A 20378-nucleotide genomic window follows, 5' to 3' on the forward strand; every position below is an offset into this window, starting at 1 on the left:
ATCATTAGAAAAAAACCCGCAACAAGACTTCGATAGACAAATCAAGAAATATATTCAACTTCACCGAAATAACAGACACTTTATACTGGCGTGTTCAAAGAGTGAAAGCGTCTTTGGATTAAGAACAGCAAAGATATTCAAAGAAATAATCTTTCTATTGGCTTGAGTCAGTGTCTATAGAACATCAAGCTGTATCAAGGCCAAATAATACATGTCAACTCTTTGGTTTCCCTATATAATTACGTTACGGTTTGGCAAGCCGCGCCTACAAGTTTATCAACACAATAGAAGTTCATAACAGCTATAGATTCGCAAAACAACCTTTTCCGGGCAAAAAGTTGCCTCAACGTTGTTAAAATTTAGAACAGCAATGGATTGTTACTAAAATTATGTGCTTGACTATGTTGGGAGTTGGGCGCACTCCTGTAAGCCAAGCTTCTGGGCGACAAAGTTTTGAGGGAGTAAGGGACTTGTCAGCATGCGTACCCTACAGGAACTGACTACCCCGTGTCCGCGGGTGGTGAAATACCCCAAATCCCCCCTCCTTCACCACTCGATTAAACCTCAAGTACTTCACTCGTTACTCTAAAATACCAACTGATTAACGTTGGATTTCAATTTTCATCAAAACGCCTTAAAGCTAATATACCATGATGGTATATTACATTGTTTAACGGACGTTTGCCAAACAAAGCAAGGTCGAGGGAACCAGTAAAAATTGCTGCCAATTAATGACGTTAATAATAATAATAATAATTTATTTACTTTTGTCCACTACGGTCTTGCCCGTTACAATGCAAGGCCAAGTCAAAAAATGACTTTTAGCCGTATTCCATATTTTATACATAGTTGTTAATCATGCCTTTTATTATATTTTCATTAATGTTATGTTTATTTTTAATAATTTTAGGTGTAATATATTTAGCTTAAATATAAGAACAAAGGGAGTTGGACACTAGTGTATTAAATTTTAAAATTAGGTTTTAGCATAATAACAAACAAAAAAAATCTACAGTTAGTTACATATTAGTTTAAATGAGTTATAAAATTAGAGTTAAACATTAGAATAGATACATTTCTAGAGTTAGATTGAATTAAACATTAAGGTAATCCAATTCAACCGTTCTCATATGTTACCATTTTATGTTATACGATTTAAAATATACTGCCGCACTACAGTTTTAAATTTACCTATACTTATATTTAGGGAAGGGTTTAGGTCATTGAACTGCTTGGTCATTTTACAAAAGATAGAATTGAATTTTGTAGAAGTGCGCGCGTATTCTATTTCCAATAGTAGGTATTGTCGTGTATGGTGCTCTGAAGGTGTGCGTAAAAGAAACGGGTTAAATATGTTAGATTTTAGTGATTTAAAAATCAATAGTAAACAAGCAAATTCATATATTTGATAGATAGAAAGGACCTGGAGGGATTTAAATATCGGGGCGGTTGGTGCCAAATATGGTTTATTGTCCACTATTCTTAGAGATCTTTTTTGAAGTATTAGTAGTCGATTCAAATTGTATTTTGATGTATTGCCCCAAATCGCAATGCAGAATGTTAGGTGAGAGTAAATTAGCGCATAGTAGAGCTGCAGTCGTATTTCGTAGTTGAGAATCTTTCTGTTTTGATGGATCAAATATGTTCCATATGCAATTTTCTTTACTATGTTATCTATATGTGTATTAAATTTTAGATGTGGATCGTACCATATACCGAGGTATTTATATAAAACAACTTCCTGTAGTATCTTATCTCCTAGTCGAATTCTGGTATTGTTGTGGCGGGGCTTGTTAATGTTGGAGAATATCATGTACACGGTTTTTTCGGTGTTTAACTCAAGAAGATTAACTTTAAGCCAGGTATCTATTTTGACGAGTAGCTTATTGGCATCAGCCATAACATGATTCAGTTCTGATCCCCCGTTGACACTGACCGTGTCATCCGCATACAGGGTTAAAAAGTTCTCTTTATCGATCGCAACTATATCATTGATGAATAGGTTGAACAAAAGTGGAGAGAGAATTGATCCCTGAGGAACTCCACATAGCACCACATTTTCTGAGGAAACTTTACCATTAAGTTTGGTTTGACTCTGTCGCCCTTGTAAGTATGAATTTAGCCAGTTATGACTCTTGCCCCTCACACCCATGGAATATAATTTTCCCAGTAGAAGTGAATGGTTAACGGTATCAAAGGCCTTTCTGAGATCCAAAAATACTGCCAAAGCGTAAGAGTTTTTATCAAGTTGATCCACAATTTTTTTATAGACCTTTAGGTTAGCTACTTCTACTCTAGAGTTCTCTCTAAATCCAAATTGCTTATTCGTTATCAGTTGGAACTTATTTACAAATTTTGCAAGCCTGTTATTAAAGCATTTATCAAAGACTTTGGCAAAGATTGAGAGGATTGAGATCGGTCTGTAATTATTGGGAGAATGCCTGTTACCGGATTTGTGTATGGGCACAATAATTGATTTTTTAAGACGTTGCGGGTATTGGCCTTTGTCAAAAGACAGATTTATTAGGTTTGTGAGAGGCTTTATTATCAATGGCGCTACAAGTTTTAGTATTCTTGGTGAGATATCGTCAAAGCCTGCAGCAGAGTCGCTTTTTAATAGTGAAACTATGTTTAATATCTCCGATTCCTCTACTTGGAAAAGGGCCATAGTATTCGGTAGGTTTTCGACAACTGGTGTGTTTTTGTATGCGTTCATAGATTGGCCTTGGTCAGTTTGAGGTGGGTTAAAAAAATTGTTGAAGTTGTCTGGGGTGTTTTCAATCGATGTTTCTTTTTTAAGTTTGCCTTTCCCTAACAGGTCATTGATTGTTTTCCATGTCTTCTTCGGATCAGCCTGGCAGACTTCCAATGCTTTTTTATAATAGTTAATTCTTGCGTCTCTAATCATCTTATTGCAAAGATTTCTTTGGTCTTTGTATTGTCTTATATTGGCCTCAGTAGGGTTACGTTTCGATATTCTTTTGGTCCTTCTTTTTACTTTTATGGCACTGAGTATATCATTAGTAATCCATTTACTGGAATCACTTTTTGTCACCTCATAGTAAGGGAATGTAGTATCGTAAGCCTCAACAAAGAAATCATGGAATTCATTGAATTCAGTGTTTACGTCTACGGTATGTACCATGGGTTTCCAAACTTTTTTTTGTAGGATATTAATAAATTTAGTTATATTGTGTTGCGAGAAATTCCTAATTTTAATTTTAGGTCTACTTTCTTGGAGGCAGTGACAAGAGATATTAATTGGGAAATGATCAGATGCATCTATGTTGTTCATAACCTTGACTTGCGCGGTAGTATTAGTAAAACAGTGATCGATTAGGGATGCGCTAGTTGCCGTTACCCTTGTTGGTTCAGTCACCAATTGGTTTAGGCCATAGCTGATTGTCAGATCTATTAGTCTCTGCGTTGTGGTGCTGGTTTCATTTAAATTTATATTAAAATCTCCAACTATGACTTTTCGTCCTCGCGGTGGTCCCATTTTTTCGATTACTGATTCAAGCAGTAGAAAAAATTCGTCTGACAAATGTCCCGTTCTATATATAACTGCTATGTATAGATTATTTACTCTAATTGTGTGCACTTCGCAGACTTCATTTAAGATACAGGCTTCCAGTACTACTTCGAATTTCAGCTCCTTCCTCAAATAAAACCCAACACCACCTCCCCCTTGATATGTACGATTCCGTCCAGTAAAAGTTAAGTTTGGATACGATTCAGAGTATTCGCCCTTGAACCAGGTTTCCGTTAAGGCGAATATATCAATATCATTTTTTAGAGACTGACATTCACTTAATAGGTGACCAAAATTGGCTTTCACACTACGAATATTATTAAATATTATGTTAATCATCTGGAGTTAATTTTGACACCCGAACCTTTTTATACAAAACTAGAAAATCAAAAACATTTATAAAAAGAAAAGAAAAGAAAAAAAAGGAGAAAAAACAACAACAAAAAAAAGCAAGAACCAAGTTAAGTTTTTATAACTACATCATTGGCAAAGTCGTATTTAAAAGTGTCCAAATCTATATTAATCGAGGTGCTATTGATCCATTTATATCGGCTTGGAAGTTTGGTTTTCGCAAATTGTCTTAACTTGTACCTAGCTAAGTTTTGGTTAGAAGTATAATCGTGTTCTAGGAATATGCTTGTGCCCTTAAGCATGGTATTTCTAGTAAGAATCGACATTTTTATGTCATACGTTTCCGTTTTTAGAATGACCACTCTGTTTTTACCAGCGAGATAGGGGCCTTTGCGATACACTTGAGATTGGTTTATGGGGATGTTTAAATTGAGATTTTGAGTAAATATGTCTTGGATTTTTTTGACTAGTGTAGCTCTATCTTCAATGTCACTGTCCGGAATACCCCTGATGGCAAGGTTATTTCGTTTTATCATAGCCTCTAAGTTGTCGATTTTCCTTTCATTTTCTCCAAAACGGCTTTTAGTTCGCGATTCTACGTCTACAGCATTCTGTTCTATGTTAGAGATCCGATCCTGTATAGACCCCATGTCTTTAATTGCGTCCTGCATATCCGCAATTGATCTTTCCATGGTTAGCTGTCTTTTCTCAATTGCCACTACAGATGCTTTGGTATCGTGCAGATTAGTGCTTAATCCATCTAATTTATTCGATATCTTTCTAAGTTCTTTAAACAGTTCCGCAGAGCTGAGTTCCGTTTCTTCACCCGAATTAGTGTTAGAGTTCGCCCTAGTCTTAGTCATAATGGTCGTGGGATTGCGCTAGCCGTGATAAAGAAGGATTTAACTACGTAGATGGAAGTTTGACTGAGTGTCCAGGGTCAGAGGGTCTTGGGAGGTTAAGCGACCGGCTGGAGCAAAAGGTGGTTTCAGATTCCGGTAGGCCTTAGTTTTAGGCGACAGATAATTAAATAGTTTTTTTTACGTTTTTTTCACGCGACACTAGTATAGTTTTTTATATAAGGCTTATTACTTTTCCCTACGTTATCAATCTGTGCTTTATTTTTTTCCCTACTTTATCTATCTGAATATTTTTTTAATCGACTTATCTTTTCGGAATGTTTGCTGTACGACGCCTTGTCTACCGGGTCCGGATGTATTGGAAGTAGGGTTTCCGGGTACTGACTGCTACGGCAATTACTTCAGTTAAGGTGAATAAGAAAGCAATTGACCCTGTCATCAAGCACACTCGTCCCGGTATTAATCGGCCGCACCACGTTTAACCACCGCAGTAGGTTAATTCACTGTCCTTTTATTTTCCAACGCAGATATAAATCACGATCGCGGGTATAGTTAAAAAAAAATACTGTGAGTAAAAAACGTTAAGCAGTAATGCCTTCTGAGTTCAATAGTAATAAATATAGAAAAAAAAACTAAAATCAACTGGATTGGAGATGTCGCTACCAAACACAAGGCACCTCATTAACTCTCTGAACTGAACTGCAGATTTTACATCAACAAAACAAAATCAAGCGCGATGGAACCAGTAAAAAAACTACAATTAATGACATTAACTCCCAACGCCATCTGAGTTCAATAGTAATAAATATAGAAAAAAACCTAAAATCAACTGGATTGGAGATGTCACTAATGAAATACAAGGCACCTCATTAACTCTCTGAACTAAACTGCAGATTCTACACCAACAAATCACTACCAATTTTAAAAAGCATCTTTAAGTATATTAGGACTAATTTAACAAACTCCCCTTCCCTTTTTTATACCTTAAAAAAATATAATATTGAAACACATGCTTACTATTTTTCTGGCAATTATATAGTCTCAATTTGACAATCCTAGGATTAAATGTGTGTAAATATTTTTTCATCATTGAATTGTTCACTTGAGAGATTAACAAAATTATTATAGGCATTCATACGATAATGTTGAAGTCTCTCACTTTATAAATCCAACCTTCACGTATGACTGTCCTTGAACATTTTTTTAATCCCTCTCACGCATTCATTGTGAAACTTACATTTTAGATTCATTTAAAATTAATTATAGTTACTCTTAGCTTTTCCCTGTTAAGGTCTATTTTTTGGCAGCAGGACGCAATCGCTAATTATCCTCAAAAGCCTTTCTGGTGTCAAAAACAATTTTCTTTGGAAAAACACTTTAAAATATGCAACTTTTACCTTTAAACGTAAAAAACAATATATTTATTGACTGGAATAAATTTATAATGAATACCATAATTAAATAACAACTAGGGAAATTAAGCCAAAATTACATGCTTAACGTGGCAAGTATCAAACCAAATGTTTATTTAAATAAATCTTTTGCGCCTTCCAATATCATAATCATGAGTGTTTAAAAAGTTGAAAATAGTCAAACAAAAACATTCTTAATGCAATTTAGTACTTTAATGATTTGAAAGTAATTTTTAACAGCCATTACTTAAAAACATTCCTATTTGTATTTTAACTATTATATGAAATAACATTATTAACCCTAAATTTTGTCATCAATAAATTACCGTAACTGTCATTTAACTTTATTTATTAAAGGTAAAATAGTTTACAGCGCATAAAATTATTATTAATTTCATGATTACAAGTAAATAATAATTTAATCCTGTTATTTCCTATATTTAATAATAAATCAAAGCATACTTCCATTGCCTGACCTCCTAGCATTCTGGAAAATCATTTAAACACCAACTTCAATTTCCCAAAGGCTGAATCCAATTAGAATTGTACTTAAGGGCGAAGCTAATAACATTAAAACTGAATGACTGAATGTGTGCCTGTTATTGTATTTCTTATTATTATCAAATTGACATCTTTCCCAAAATATTACAAAATTGGATTTGTTTTCACCCCGAAATAGTGCTTAAGTATTGCTAGTTTACTAATTTAATGCCATTTTCGACAAAAAATAGTATCTTAGTTCTTTAAACTAGGTTAAAGTTAGAGCGCCACAAAAGATGGGATATTCTATGTTTCATTTCCTGTCAAGGTTAGAAGAAATTATCCATTTGAATAAGATCTTGTTAAAACAATGACATTGGAAATGGGGCTCAAAAATTGTAATAGAGCATCTGGTCTTGGTCCACCTGAAATAGAGAGCTTTCAGTTGGAGGAGGAGCCAAGTCTCGTGACGTAATTTACGCTGCCATATTGGTGGGTTTAAAGCAGGGATGAAGCTGAGACCACCCAATGTGGCTACCAGAACCGCGGTAAGACTTAGGAGGGTGTGACGTACTACTATCGGATCTGAAAGCTCTCTATAGTGTGATACTACAATCTTTGTCAGCTTTGGTCATACAATTTAGACTAAAAATATTGATGTGACGTTCCCATAGCTCCGATCTCTCAACAATTTTCTATTGAATGATGAACTACTTCCTATACGGAGCTAACAACTGGCTAGGGAGAAGAGATAGTCTGATGTCACGCAGCCCCTATCTGGTCGGCATTTTTGCGCGTAGAATACTGTTTCCAACCATTAGGGGGGATGAAACTCCAGTAAGAGATAGAAGGGTGTGACGTTTCAGGGTCAGAACTGTTAGCTCCCTATTCTACGGCATGCAGAAATAAGCGTTGAAATAATCAATATAAAATCACCAACGTGTCTACACAAAATTAATAAAAATTAAGACTGAAGTCACAGATATTAATCAAAACGTCTTGGATTTAACCAAGACCTAAAAAGTATCGATAAGAAGAGAGTAAGCAAGTGACTGAAAGCCCAGATATTAAAAGTTTTTTTTAAATTAAGACTTACATGCTTAAGATGCTGTTCGGACAGTGGGACAAAGGACGATCTTCCTCGTAGAGCTTAACATGGCGGGTGGGTAAAAAACTAGAGGGCGTCGGACAGCCCCTTTAAGAAACTAATGTTCCATCACCCTATTCCATTGAATAAACTTAATTTACTGGTAGTCAATTTACTCCCTCTCAATAATTTGAAAAATTTACTTATCTCGGGTTTTCGAGCACAATTCCATTCCCCGTTTACATTTTATAACGCTATTCGACCCGGAAAGGGGGCTATTTCTGTGGTAAGAGATAGAGCGTTATAACTTTATTACAGGCTTACGTTTGACTAATTCGTTCCAAAGTCTCCTTGTCAATTGTATGATTTCGTGACATCATGAACCCAACGGAATCTGTTTTCAAAGGAAAAGGTGACTGATAAATTAAGGGACGTCCGTCGTTTTCCCCTTTCATTTCTTCTCTACAAAACTTCTCGAGACCAGCCACTTCTTCGTGCCAGTCGATATAAACCAATTCTCCATTCACGACTTTCTTAAAGCGATTGACACCTTTCTTCGGGAAATAATATCTTTTTCGAATTTTCTTTCCATCATTACCAGGTATTCCCTAATTGAATAGGAGATATCATCAAACAGTTCGTTCGCTAGGCTAATGAGAATTCGAGGGACAGGACGAGACTTTCTTCAATAAATCATCATAGAAACGTGTTATCTGTCACTCTGTACAAGTATAATTTTTCAATAAAGAGCCATAAAATTACTCACTCTAAAAAAGTCTAGCATGGCATCGGAGCCATGCGGCAAGAATCTGACGTTTTTAACTTTCAGGATGTCGCTTAAATGATTCATTACAATTTTCTACCCCACTAAGACATCGGCTGTTATATAGCCCAACACGACAATGTTTAGAACTATCAAAGTCGCGTACCAGATATTCAACAAATGCGCCGAAACCCGGTGGACAATTTTCACCTCAAAACCTTAAATTAAATTATACGTGTCAACAGAAAAGTTTAAAATATATTGGTGGTGCTTTGTCACTTTGCTGAAAGAGTGGTGCCAAATACATCCACATGTAAGACCCAAGTTTGTTTGACTTTTCGAAAGCCTTTGTTAACGCCGAAAGAAGAAAAATGGCGAGAAAAACTAATCCGAGAAACTAAAAAGAATAAAATGTTTACTGATAGGTTGAATTGAGAATTGCTGGTATATTTTTCAATATTAAAAACAAAATTAGGACTAGTCTATGTATTCTGTTGTCTTACCCATAAAGGTATCCTTATTATATTCGAAAGAAAAGTATCACGTTGCGTTTGAGAAAGCTGCGAGAACATGGTGACTTTGGAGTAATAGATTTCAGTCGCAAATGTTAATTTTTTCATACGGTTATACGAAATAACGTTCGGGAAGGTCTTCAAGTCAAAACTACCTGGTGAATCCTGAAATAAAGGAAGGAAGATATAATTTCTCTGACTTCCAGACTCACTTGAGGGTGTTTGGGTTAAGCTGGTGGCTGTTCTAAAGTTTTACCCATCTCAAATTATAAGAGTCAGACATTCAACCCTTTAGAGAAACGCCCTAGAAAAGGTGTTGTGTCTCTGTTCACCAGTACATAATGAATTAAAGGAAGTGGAAGAGTATCTATACGTTATGTATTGTTAAACCCATAACAAAAAGTGGAGTAAAACTAGTGTGAGTGAAGATGGTAATTCTTGTTTGTGACCCTTCATCTGCTGGCTTTATACAATCACTACACATATTAAATATAATCAAAGAAGGGGATACTTACAAAGCCGTACACCTGCTGATAGGTTAGGCTAAAAATATAAAGGATTGCGCATCATTTACCATTATCAGCGATTTTTAAGGCTTTGGCTGTATATTTTGCCTATGAGTTTTGAAAGGTCTCGCGCACGATGTGGAATAATTTATAACAGCTTAATATTTTGAATTTGCAAGGCAACCGACGTTAAACGGTACGCTGCCCCTTCCATTCGAAAGCGCAAAGTATGGAACGCCTTTGGTTTTTTGATATATATTATCTTATTTAGCTAATCAAGAATACATTTCTTCTACTTGAAATCTTAAACAGGTTATTTTCTTTGCCATTGTGCTTGGATTAAATGGGAGGAGGGGTACCGACCGTCACTTTTGACATTCACTTAGCTAGGGCCTTTGAGCTGTGCCATGACTAATGGGATCTATGAGCGCTTAGTCAGAATGTAAACAAGTTCTATTTGCGTGTTCTGAACGAGTACATTAGGGTCGAGGGTTGTCCTACATAAAACGAAAGGAAAGAGGAGCGGACCATTTAACAACGTTTCAATATATTAGTATGGGATCCAAAGCCTTTTAAAGATTTTAAATGGAATAAATCTATGTGTTCCTGATCTAATAAGAGTTCCAAGTAGTCTGTTAAGCTTAAAGATAGGTTAGATGAAATTAAACCATTATATATTTATCAAGGATATCGCTGAACATATTTACTTCAGATTTCTTCTTATTGCTATCATGATTTCGGCAATAATTCCATCGTAGTCGTCAATTACGGGTTTATTAATCTTGCTTCGATCAGCTCTCAGATAAATTAAGGGATAAAACTGAAAGACGAAAAAAAAACGATCGAAAAATAGCATGGCGGGTCAATTTAATAATCAATGGACGGTCCCTTGAAGTGGGCAAATTCAGATTTAATTCCCTAATAGCTTAGTACGTTTACCACACTGAGAATAGAGCAGCTCGTCTTCGGATATCAAATTAACATTTCAAAACGAGTTCTCGAGCCGAGATCCGCTCTAAGGTGATCTGTTTAAAACGACTGCGTCGTTTTTTATGATGTTATAGAGAAAATTGGTGAGTGATGTCGAAGCAATTGGAATTAACCATAAGTTACTCGACTTCGCGATTAAGCGATAGGCTAAGTATTCAATCAGACTTCGCTCAAAAACTCATTTAAAGCGGGTAAATGCATCATACCGTGTGTAAGGAATACAGACGAATAGTTTTAGACCCTTCCATCATCAAATATTTTACTTGAATCCACTAAGAGCTCAGCCAAAATTTCTGATCCTTAATGCCTGAACGAAAAACGAATTCTTCTGTCACTTCTTCTCGCCGAATTTGAATATCGTTCGATTAAGTTAAAAGGCTTTTCTCAAAAAGATTTAAAGTACCACTTTTGGACAAACGATTGAGTGTGTTCGCGATAAAGCGCGGTGCTGCACTCGACAAATCCTTTTAAGACAATGATACTTTCGCTTTTTTTAACGAATTTGAACCCATAAAGGAAACTATTCTTTCTTAACAAAACAGTAAATCCGTTCCGCGTTAACTGAAGTGTATTCCTGTTGAAGTTGAGCTTTAATTCCTTGGCTATACTTTCATTATATTCTCTATAAAATGAACCTTTTCTTGTTGCGCAACAGAGAACGTTCGCGTTAGGCTTTTATCGTTACTCACGCGGAAGCATTATGATTATTGTAGCTGTAGTTAAATGTATATTATTTATAAAATTGTAATGAACTTTCGAGCAACAAGGAACGCGCACGTTAAGGGTGGAAGTACACAGGGTGTTTCTGATAAGCTTGTCATAAATTAAAGTGTGTGTTCTTCAACTTCTTTGGGTCAAACTGAGTGAAAAGTGTCAATGACTGGACACTTCATTTTGACCAAATTATCGTTGACTAGACCGTCAGGGGAACACCCCAAGAATGGATAAGAAGGGTTGACTTCAAAACCAATCTTCGTTACTTTTAAATTGGACTTTTTTTAAAGCAACAAGAGTTTTTTCGTTTATAATTCCATACTGTGTGAATTCATTTCCCTTAAAGTTTGACTTAAGAGCTTTTCGAAATTTTTAGTAGGGTCTTTTGGAAAATATGTGTAATACTCGTAGCAATTTTGACAAGAGAGAGCAACAGGTACTAAACAAAATGAAAACAGTATTACCAATTTTTGTACTCCTGTTATAACCAAGGCTTAGGAGTTAACATCTAACGATAAGTCTTCTAGTTTGACCTGGTATAAAGATGTTGTACTTATTAGTCATTTAGAGCGTTTTTTGTTATTTTTTTTTAAGTTCATTGGTGATTTTAAACGCGAGACGATTATGCAAACAAAGCGGATGTACTTTTAACACGATATTAAACAAATGTGTATATCGTCTATATCTAATGGAAAATATTTTCTTCATTCAGAATTTCTCATACTTCGGCCTCCGTAAAAATTTCAGATTTGACGCGGGATGATAACTCAAGTTGGGTGACTTTCAAAATTGTTTTTTTTTTTTATTTTTTAAACGCTTCTGGGCATAGCTCTAAATTTTCTGAGGTTTTTTAAACAAGGCCCAAATTATCTTTTCACTATTTTGAATAGGCAAGAAAACATTTGAAAAATTCTACGTGTACTTTCAAGACTGATAACGAGAGATAAGATTACTACTCACGTGATTGACGTCACACCTTCGTTGCTGACTCGATAAGGCGACGCCATTTTCCCATTTTAGAGAGACTCTCGATTAAAAAGGTTGCATTTCATGAGCTCTGAAACCTTAGTTTAAAAATTCATTGTATGGAACTTGGGAAGAAGTGAAAACCTCTCTGAAAGGGCCTTAATGCGCTTTCCGAGTAGAAATTGTTGTTAGTCATGTTATATTTATGTAAAAAGCAGGAAGTTATTAATTTTTCAAAATACCTCTGCATCTTGGCCTAGGCTTAACTGCAAATTTGAGCCTAATTAATTCGGGTAATATTGGACGCCATGAAAAAACGTGAGCGCTTTCCTAATGGAAAAAAAGAATATTTAAATTAACATCAAACTAAGAAGGAGTGGGTGATAAAACATTTTACATAAAAGAATGATGAATCATAGAATTTGCCTAGTGAGATTTTATTTATGGCGTCGTTTTTGAAGGATAATGCAATTTGGAAATATTTTGAGTAGCTTTTTTCATGATAATTATTAAAGACAATGTTCAGAATTCATAAGTTTTGTTAATTTAGTGGGAAGTGTGAACATGTCGAGGGCTGGCGTTCTGCTTGGCATTTCAGTTGCGGGGGGAGGGGGGCTGATTGAACGGCTTTAGCATGGATGAAAATATATTGCGACTTGAATTGTCTGTCAATGATGTGTTGAACCATAGTTATATGGAAGATCACTACGCTTTTATTTATAATTTTCACAAAACAAAACTTAATATGTTTGGCACTAAGGCTCGGTGTATTACCAAGACATACCTATTACTCTTTGTAGTCACTTTGAGGCTTACAAGTGTTGAGAATATGAGTAGATTGTCCATGTATTAATGGTAAGAATCGCCTGGGGAAAATGAATAATTAACGATTGGCGACACCTTATTCGCTGTGCTGTATTTCGGTGGGATATGCATAATTTGGTTTTTACTTCTATTTCTTTTGCAAGCACTTTTTATAAAGTCGAGAATACACTGTTTGAAACCAACAGAAATTTCAGATGAGTAAAACCATTGTCTGGGTGATATGAGGAGACTTGGAATTTGGATAGGTGGTGTGCAGCCAGTAGCGTCGCTAGAGTTTAAAATTGAGGAGTGGGGGCTAAATCTGGGCAAACTATTTAAAAATTATTATTAGAAATTAATACTTAAATTTTTCCTAAATTGGTTCATTATAATTTGTGTAGACTTTTCTAACTATTCGAAAATTTTTGTCAACGTGAAATTATTCATACTTCAAAGATATACATATTTTTATTCATAAAGAGTCCGGAACCGAAATTATTGACAATCAGACAATTATGGGTAATGGAATTTCACTCGCGCATAGTTAAGTTCTGGTTTTGATTTGCTTTTAGTCGCAACCACTGGTATTCCTTTCGAAATAAAAGAAACATCTCACATGTGTTCATCTGTTGACTGGTAATCTGTGTTTATTTCTCTTTTCTTGAAAATTATACTGTTTGATAATTGATATAAAAATACTTAAAACTGCCAACGTCGCTCGCGTGTAATAAGAACTTCCATCAAAATGATATAAAGAATTTGTAGATTATATTGATATCTAATATTTCTGTACCACCCTAGGAGCGAAAGCACTCGGCGTTGCCCAGCAAACCGTCTAGACATTTTTTATTACTTTTCACGCTGACATTTTTCCATAGAGAAGCGTTTTTAAATTTCTGGCCGCCATTTAAAATGATGGCAACAAATTCAACCCAAAAGACCATTCAGCCCGTCCATAGGTAATAGGAAACCATAGTACTAAGTATTTGCGAAATCAGTTGAAACGCGCGGACTTATTGCACAGAGAAGATTTTACATATTGGGCGCGATTTATTAAGATGGCAAGGGATTGGAAACATCATTCTTAGTACGCGCCTTCTAGTTATGTGTAACGTTCCTACAAATTTTCAGCCTTCTAAGGCAAGCGGTTTTGGCTGGGCGTTGGTTATCAGTCAGTCTGTCAGTCAGTCAGGACTTTACTTTTCATAGATATAAATTTAGTTATCGTACATAATTAATTTGTGGCCCTAGTAAATTTATAATAAATTTTATATACATTAAATCCATTTCAGTTTTAAAAATTAAATTGCTTGCTTCATGAATTTTAATTAAAAAGCTAAAACTATCAAATTATAGGTTTTTTAAATTTGCAAAATTATTACAACTTAATTAGTAAAAATCCAATGCTTCAAAACATTTCGCTATAAACCAATTGTTTTGACCAATAAATAAGAATTATATTTTTTTAATGAAAAAAGGGTAGTGACGCTAGATTTTTAGAGAATAAAGTTCCAAAACAAAATTTAGTGAAAAAAGTGGTATTTAATCGTCAAAATTAAAAAAACGGTAGATACGAATTAAAAGGGAATTCGAAAACTACATTATTGATAATATATGTTTTTTGCCCTGTTTGCAACTAAATGAGCATATTTCACTGACGCGGGTACTTAAACCAAAATTTTAAGTTCCAGAAACTAACTTGTTTCAAAACGTCAGTAGTAGTATATAAATGGGAGAACGGGATGGGTATGAATTTCTCAGAGATATAAGATGGGGTATGATACCCTAAGGGAAAATTAACTTTGGGTATAAAAATTCGACGGTCTTCAAATTTTCCGAAGCGGCTCTTTTGCGCACCTTGGACGGCATGGAGGGTAAGTTTGTTTCACAGTAAAATGAGAACAGAGCGGGACGGGTTAGGACCATAGAAATAACATTGGGTGTATAATTTCGTCTCGATTTCTCTGAATTGGCTCTCCTGGTTGGCAAGGAGAGGACAAAGTTTCACGGTTAAATAAAAGAGGAGGAGCTCTAGTTTCGTTACTATGAGAGAACTCTAGTTTTTTAATTTTATAAATTGTTTATGCGTGCCTATCACCCATACGAGACAGTTATCAGCGGCGGTGTTTTTTTTAATTGAGAGACGTTGATCGCGTTATAGGAGAGAAGAAAAATAAATGTGTCCCCTACAGCGAGCTAAACGTGAAAGACAAGGCTTTAAATTCCTCTATCTCCAGATACATATGGGCACGTTATAGGACGAGAATGAACACGTATTGGACGAACTAACTAGAATCGTCGCAAGCATATCGAAATCCAATTAACTAATTATCCAAAACTAAATTAATTTGATAATTACCATTCCGATGCATACTAATTAATTATAATTACTTCCAAATTAGCAGTAAAGTAAATAAAATTCAATTACCATTTTCCTTTAGTAAAAAATGCCAATTATAATTTTAATTAGCTAACTAATTAATTAGTACAGCTCTGTTTCTATTTCCGGTCGAAATAGGTTACCAAAGGTTAGTAGTTTTAATTTCGTTAAATTAAATTTCTAATTATTTTTCTTTTCTTTTCAGGTAGTAAAAGAGATCCGCTTTTCGCAAGATGGGGAGAGCGCTCATTGGCTAGTGTTTAGGAGTTTATTAATTAAGGCTCACGGCTGGGCGCCTTTACCATTGCCCCTTAATGCTACAATCTCTATTCATACCTATTGTGGTAGACTTTGCCCATAATGCACTTATATAAATTGAACGTTTATTTCAGCACAACCTGACAAGCCATTCTCCCAGCGGCGCCGATCCTGGGGGGCTCCGGGGCCCGGGCCCCCCCTGAGGAAATTCTGGGAGGGCAGAGCCCCCCTTGGAATATGGGTGACCTAATGGGGCATGGGGGCTCAGGGAGTCAGGGGCTGTGGACTCAAGGGCCAACAAGGCCAGGAAAAAATGTCTAAGTCCGCTTAGCGGGCGCGGCTAGCGCTAGCCGCGAGCTGCATGAGATGAGAGAGAGAGAGATAAACTGGTCGGTACAAATGAAAATGAATGGAGGGGGGATTGGGGGGAATTTTTAAGGAGGAAGCGGAGGGGAAAGCACAGTTTAGATAAAGGCAATGAAGGAAACGAGTTATATCGTGTAACCGCCGTTTTTTTAGCTGAAATTTTCCTCCGCTAGGACCGCTTCGGCGCTACTCTAACTCTTATAGAGACTTATTACGTCGTACTCGTCGCCTGCGGCCCTGCGCGAAGTTTTTTCGTTTTGTACCGCGCCTGAGCCCCCAACTGCTGTTGTACCTCGTGACACTTGCTTTCGGCTTTTCGTTGCCAAATGCCAAGGCCCGATTCCCGAAGCTTAATATGAAATGTACTGAAGTTCAATGAAGTAAGTTAATGATGGTTATTATTTTGTTAAATCTGAATATCTGATTACCTCATACCTGTATTATTAAACCACACCACACCCCAGAATATAATAAAAGTGTAACTGTTAAACTGTTTCACAGAAGCTTCTGTCTGTTTCTATGTCGACTATAGTCTGGTGACTCTGGTCAAGTCAATATGGACAAATATTTGAAGAAATGGAAGGAAGCTACGGCCCCTATTCAACCTAATCCTGTGGAACCTACTCCTAATCCACCCGTTCCACTGACTTCCAATTTTGAACTTGAAGAAATAAGTTCGACAAATTCAATTCCATCGGAACCAAACGATAGTTATAGTGATTTATCGAGTTCAAAAGCAACCAAATCTAACGAATCAAGTTTTTCCTGAAGGAAAACAAACAATGCTTATAAAAGAAAATATCAAAAACAATGGAATAATTCTTTTCCGTGGCTTTTTTACATCAAAGATATCGATAAGGTTTTTTGCAAAACTTGTCAAACTGCTGTAAAAGATAAAACCGTTGTGGGCACTGTGTCTTCTTCGGAGAAGGGAACTTTATCTGCCTTTGTTGAAGAAGGGTTTTCAAATTGGAAAAAAGCTATTGAAAGATTTAACAGTCACGAAAAAAGTAGTTTTCACCAAGCTGCTATAAAGACAACCTCTTCCTCTAATGTCAACATTTCGTCTGCGCTATCAGCTACAAAGCTTAAAGAAATGAAACAATCTCGCCAAGCCTTAATGAAAATCTTTTCATCTATCCTTTATTTGGCGAAGCAGGGCCTGGCCCTACGAGGACATACAGACCAAAGCTCGAACCTTTACCAGCTGCTACTGTTACGCTCTGAAGATGTGCCAGAACTTGAAGTTTGGCTCGAACGGAAAACCAAGTGGATATCGCACGATGTGGTCAATGAAATATTGTCATTACTCGGGAAATCTATTATTCTACAAATAGTGGATCTTATCAAAGAGGCCAATTATTTTAGTTTAGTAGTTGATGAAACCACTGATTTGTCAGTAAAGGAACAAGTCGCTTTCTGTTTCCGAATTGTGGATGACAAATTTGATATTCACGAATACTTTGTAGGCTTTTATGACACACCTTCAACATCTGCTGAAACGCTATTTTCAATACTAAATGACGTTTTGATACGTTGTGGACTCGATATTTCAAACTGTCGGGGCCAGTGCTATGATGGCGCTAGTAACGTCAGTGGTCATTTATCGGGTCTTCGAGCCCGGGTTTTGGAAGTCGAAAAAAGGGCATTGTATGTACATTGTAGCGCGCACATTTTGAATCTTGTGGTACAAGATGCTCTCGAAAAAATCCCATCTGTTCGAAACTTTATAGGTATTGCCAAAGATCTCATAACTTTCGTCAAAGCATCAGCTAAAAGAGTTTTCGCATTAAAAAATCTTCTGGCTGATGAAGAAAATCTTCACCCTAGCTCTGAAAGAAATTTACGCGCTTTTTGCCCAACTAGATGGTGCGTTCGAGCATGAATTTATTCATTAACATGAATATATATGTGTATCATTAGCCTTTCTATCATGTTATTCAGGGATGGGAGGGACCTTTCTATTACATACGCGTTTAACGTCATCGCGGTAGCCAATCAAAATCGAGACACCTGGAAGTTCGAACAGCAGACGACCAGTTTAACAAAATTGTATGAGGGATACAATTTTCGGTTAGGTTCACCAAACTGCGTCAACTGAATATTAAAAATGATCGCCGATACGTGAATAAATATCTCAACACGATGTCCGAAAGTGATATTGATCTTTTAAAGGAAATTATAAAAAGTGCCTGCAATGTTTTTCCTAATCTGAAACTGAAAACTGTTGGTAAAGTGCTAAGCCTTGGCCATTATGAAAATGAATGTAACGGTTGAAAGTAAACTACTAACATTTTAAATCGTGAGAATTGATGATGCTGGTTTTTCCCTGCTGTTGGAGTTAAATTAATGCGGTAGTTGATCAATTTACAAGCATAATTAGCCTTCCGCGTGACAAGAGCTTTAGCTTTAAAAACAAACCGCCGGAAATTCTCTGACGTCACTCAAACTAAGCCCCTCCCATCCCTGAATATGTAGTTTAACTAGTCAATGCAGATATATATTCATGTTAATAAATAAATTCATGGTTCGAGTCAATTCAGTGAAAAAACTATTAGAAAATTATTGGATACTTATTGAATTTTTTGAAACCACATCTAAAACTGAGACAAGTGATGCTGGTTTTAAAGCTTCGGGATTTTTGAAAGGCATGAAGAAATTTAACTTTTTGTTTTATTTGAAAACGATAATATCAGTTTTTGAGCGTGTGGAAGTTTTAAATGGCGAATTGCAAAAAGTTAACTTAAACTACAAAGAAGCTCGTTCGAAGATTGATTATATTCACAGAATTCTGAAACAAAAACGACAGGGTGGGTTTGACGATTTATGGACTTCCACTTGCACGTCTGCCAATAGCCACGAAGTCGCGTAAGAATTTTTATAAGTGCATTGTTAAAATCCTTTCATTTTATCGATATCGCAGAATTCGCAGTTAAATAAGTATTTATCCTTAACAGAATTCCGCAAAGTGCAGGAGGTGGTTCCCGCCAAAGGACGTTACCGAAACGATTCGACAGTGGAAGTACAGCTACGACATTTAGCACGCCAAAGGAAGCTTTCAGAAAAGAATACTATGAAGTCCTGGACCGTACCATCACAAGTTTGGAAGAAGGATTTCATCCCGAAGTTTTGAACCATCTGGAAGCGATTGAGAAATTCATCATTGGAAATCAAACAGCTCCCGTAGATACAATAACAAATTTCTACGGATCGGACTTTGACAAAAACCGCCTGTTGTTACACAGAGACATGCTTCTGGATGCTGCGAGGTCTCAAAAAAAGACGCTTTGTCATGTAGCTGATGTCATTTCGTTTTTATTTGAGCGCTTATCGCTTAAGACCATGCTACCAGAACTAGCTAAGCTTTTAAGAATTTTGCTAACGTTACCGGTAAGCTCACCCACTGCAGAGAGATCTTTTAGCGCTTTAAAAAGGTTAAAACATATTTACGAAACACTGTGGGCCAACTGAGGTTAAACAACTTGGCTATACTACATATTTATAAAGGTTTGGCTGACATTATTCCCCTTAATATTCTAGTGAATAATTTTATCGATAAAAGCGAAATTAGGAAAAATACATTCCATAAAACAAATAAATAAAGCATCAATTTTTGGCAAAAACTTGTATTTTGTTCTCCTTGAGTGCCTTAAAATGTCCAATGTTCACATTTAATTACCCATAGCATAATATCATTGGAATGTATAAAAGAAGCACCCCACCTGGCGTCAATGAGAATTTATCAGCGTTTTTCATTTATTATTTTAAGTTGATGCCCACTACTTCAAAACAATCTTTAATTATATGCAATTATGATAAAAAATTAACAGCCGTTATTTCCAAAATCACAAATCATGAGCCCCAGTCCCCCTGGAAAAAATTGCTATCGGCGCCGCTGCATTCTCCCCCATCTCTCACCCAGTTCCAAAACCTCACAAGGGGAGTTATTAAGGTCGCACCAAACACATCTTGCATTAATAACGAAGCCCATAAATTTAATTTGTCTGTTAGGGAACCTGGTTGAAATGTTTCGAAAGTCTTGGCGGTCGTATTTGCTGGCCTTTCTTTTTCAAATGGCATTTCATATTCTTCGGTGTCTCCCAAGTGATAGTAACATTGACAACGATTATTTTAGTACAATTGAAAAACTAACTAAAACCACGTTAATTCACACAATAAAAATTTATTTATAAATTTATAAAAACGTTTTCTATCTAAACGAACAACGACAAGTTTCGTCTCTGTTCAGAGGCATCCTCAGGTCTGGCCTGGTTTCTGTTTCTATGCGTTAATTTTCGACTACGTAGGCCCCCCTCCCTCGTCTAATTTATCATTTCAACTTCATACCAAAGTTCAGTTAGATAGCTGGCAGGGTCATTGTCTTTATTTAAGCATGT

The 20378-nt window shown here is 36.0% G+C and overlaps 3 protein-coding genes and 1 long non-coding RNA gene across 4 annotated transcripts; 1 reads left to right on the top strand and 3 right to left on the bottom strand.

Moving 5' to 3' along the window:
• Positions 1–2753: 2753 nt before the first annotated feature.
• Positions 2754–5208, bottom strand: LOC149611116 (uncharacterized). The gene has a single exon (XM_089858501.1). It carries the CDS (start codon positions 4744–4746, stop codon positions 3994–3996), a length of 753 nt encoding a protein of 250 aa, XP_089714627.1. The 5' UTR covers positions 4747–5208; the 3' UTR covers positions 2754–3993.
• Positions 5209–7281: 2073 nt separating this feature from the next.
• Positions 7282–7972, bottom strand: LOC149611117 (uncharacterized). The gene is made up of 2 exons (XR_016376425.1): positions 7926–7972; positions 7282–7856 (listed from the first exon to the last, which is right to left on the bottom strand). It is a non-coding gene; the product is annotated as an uncharacterized LOC149611117 (long non-coding RNA).
• A 590-nt stretch (positions 7973–8562) lies between these two features.
• Positions 8563–9311, bottom strand: LOC149611118 (uncharacterized). The gene is made up of 4 exons (XM_089858436.1): positions 9254–9311; positions 8989–9162; positions 8765–8882; positions 8563–8703 (listed from the first exon to the last, which is right to left on the bottom strand). Exons 1-4 carry the CDS (start codon positions 9278–9280, stop codon positions 8582–8584), a joined length of 441 nt encoding a protein of 146 aa, XP_089714562.1. The 5' UTR covers positions 9281–9311; the 3' UTR covers positions 8563–8581.
• A 7226-nt stretch (positions 9312–16537) lies between these two features.
• LOC149611119 (zinc finger MYM-type protein 1-like) lies at positions 16538–17866 on the top strand. The gene is made up of 2 exons (XM_089858447.1): positions 16538–16739; positions 16830–17866. The coding sequence occupies exons 1-2, from the start codon at positions 16538–16540 to the stop codon at positions 17864–17866; spliced, it is 1239 nt and encodes a 412-aa protein (XP_089714573.1).
• Positions 17867–20378: the final 2512 nt, after the last annotated feature.

Source organism: Phalangium opilio, unplaced genomic scaffold (assembly GCF_054372755.1).
Source record: "Phalangium opilio isolate 3A_F unplaced genomic scaffold, DU_Popi_V2 ptg000246l_1, whole genome shotgun sequence".
Lineage (NCBI taxonomy): Eukaryota > Metazoa > Arthropoda > Arachnida > Opiliones > Phalangiidae > Phalangium > Phalangium opilio.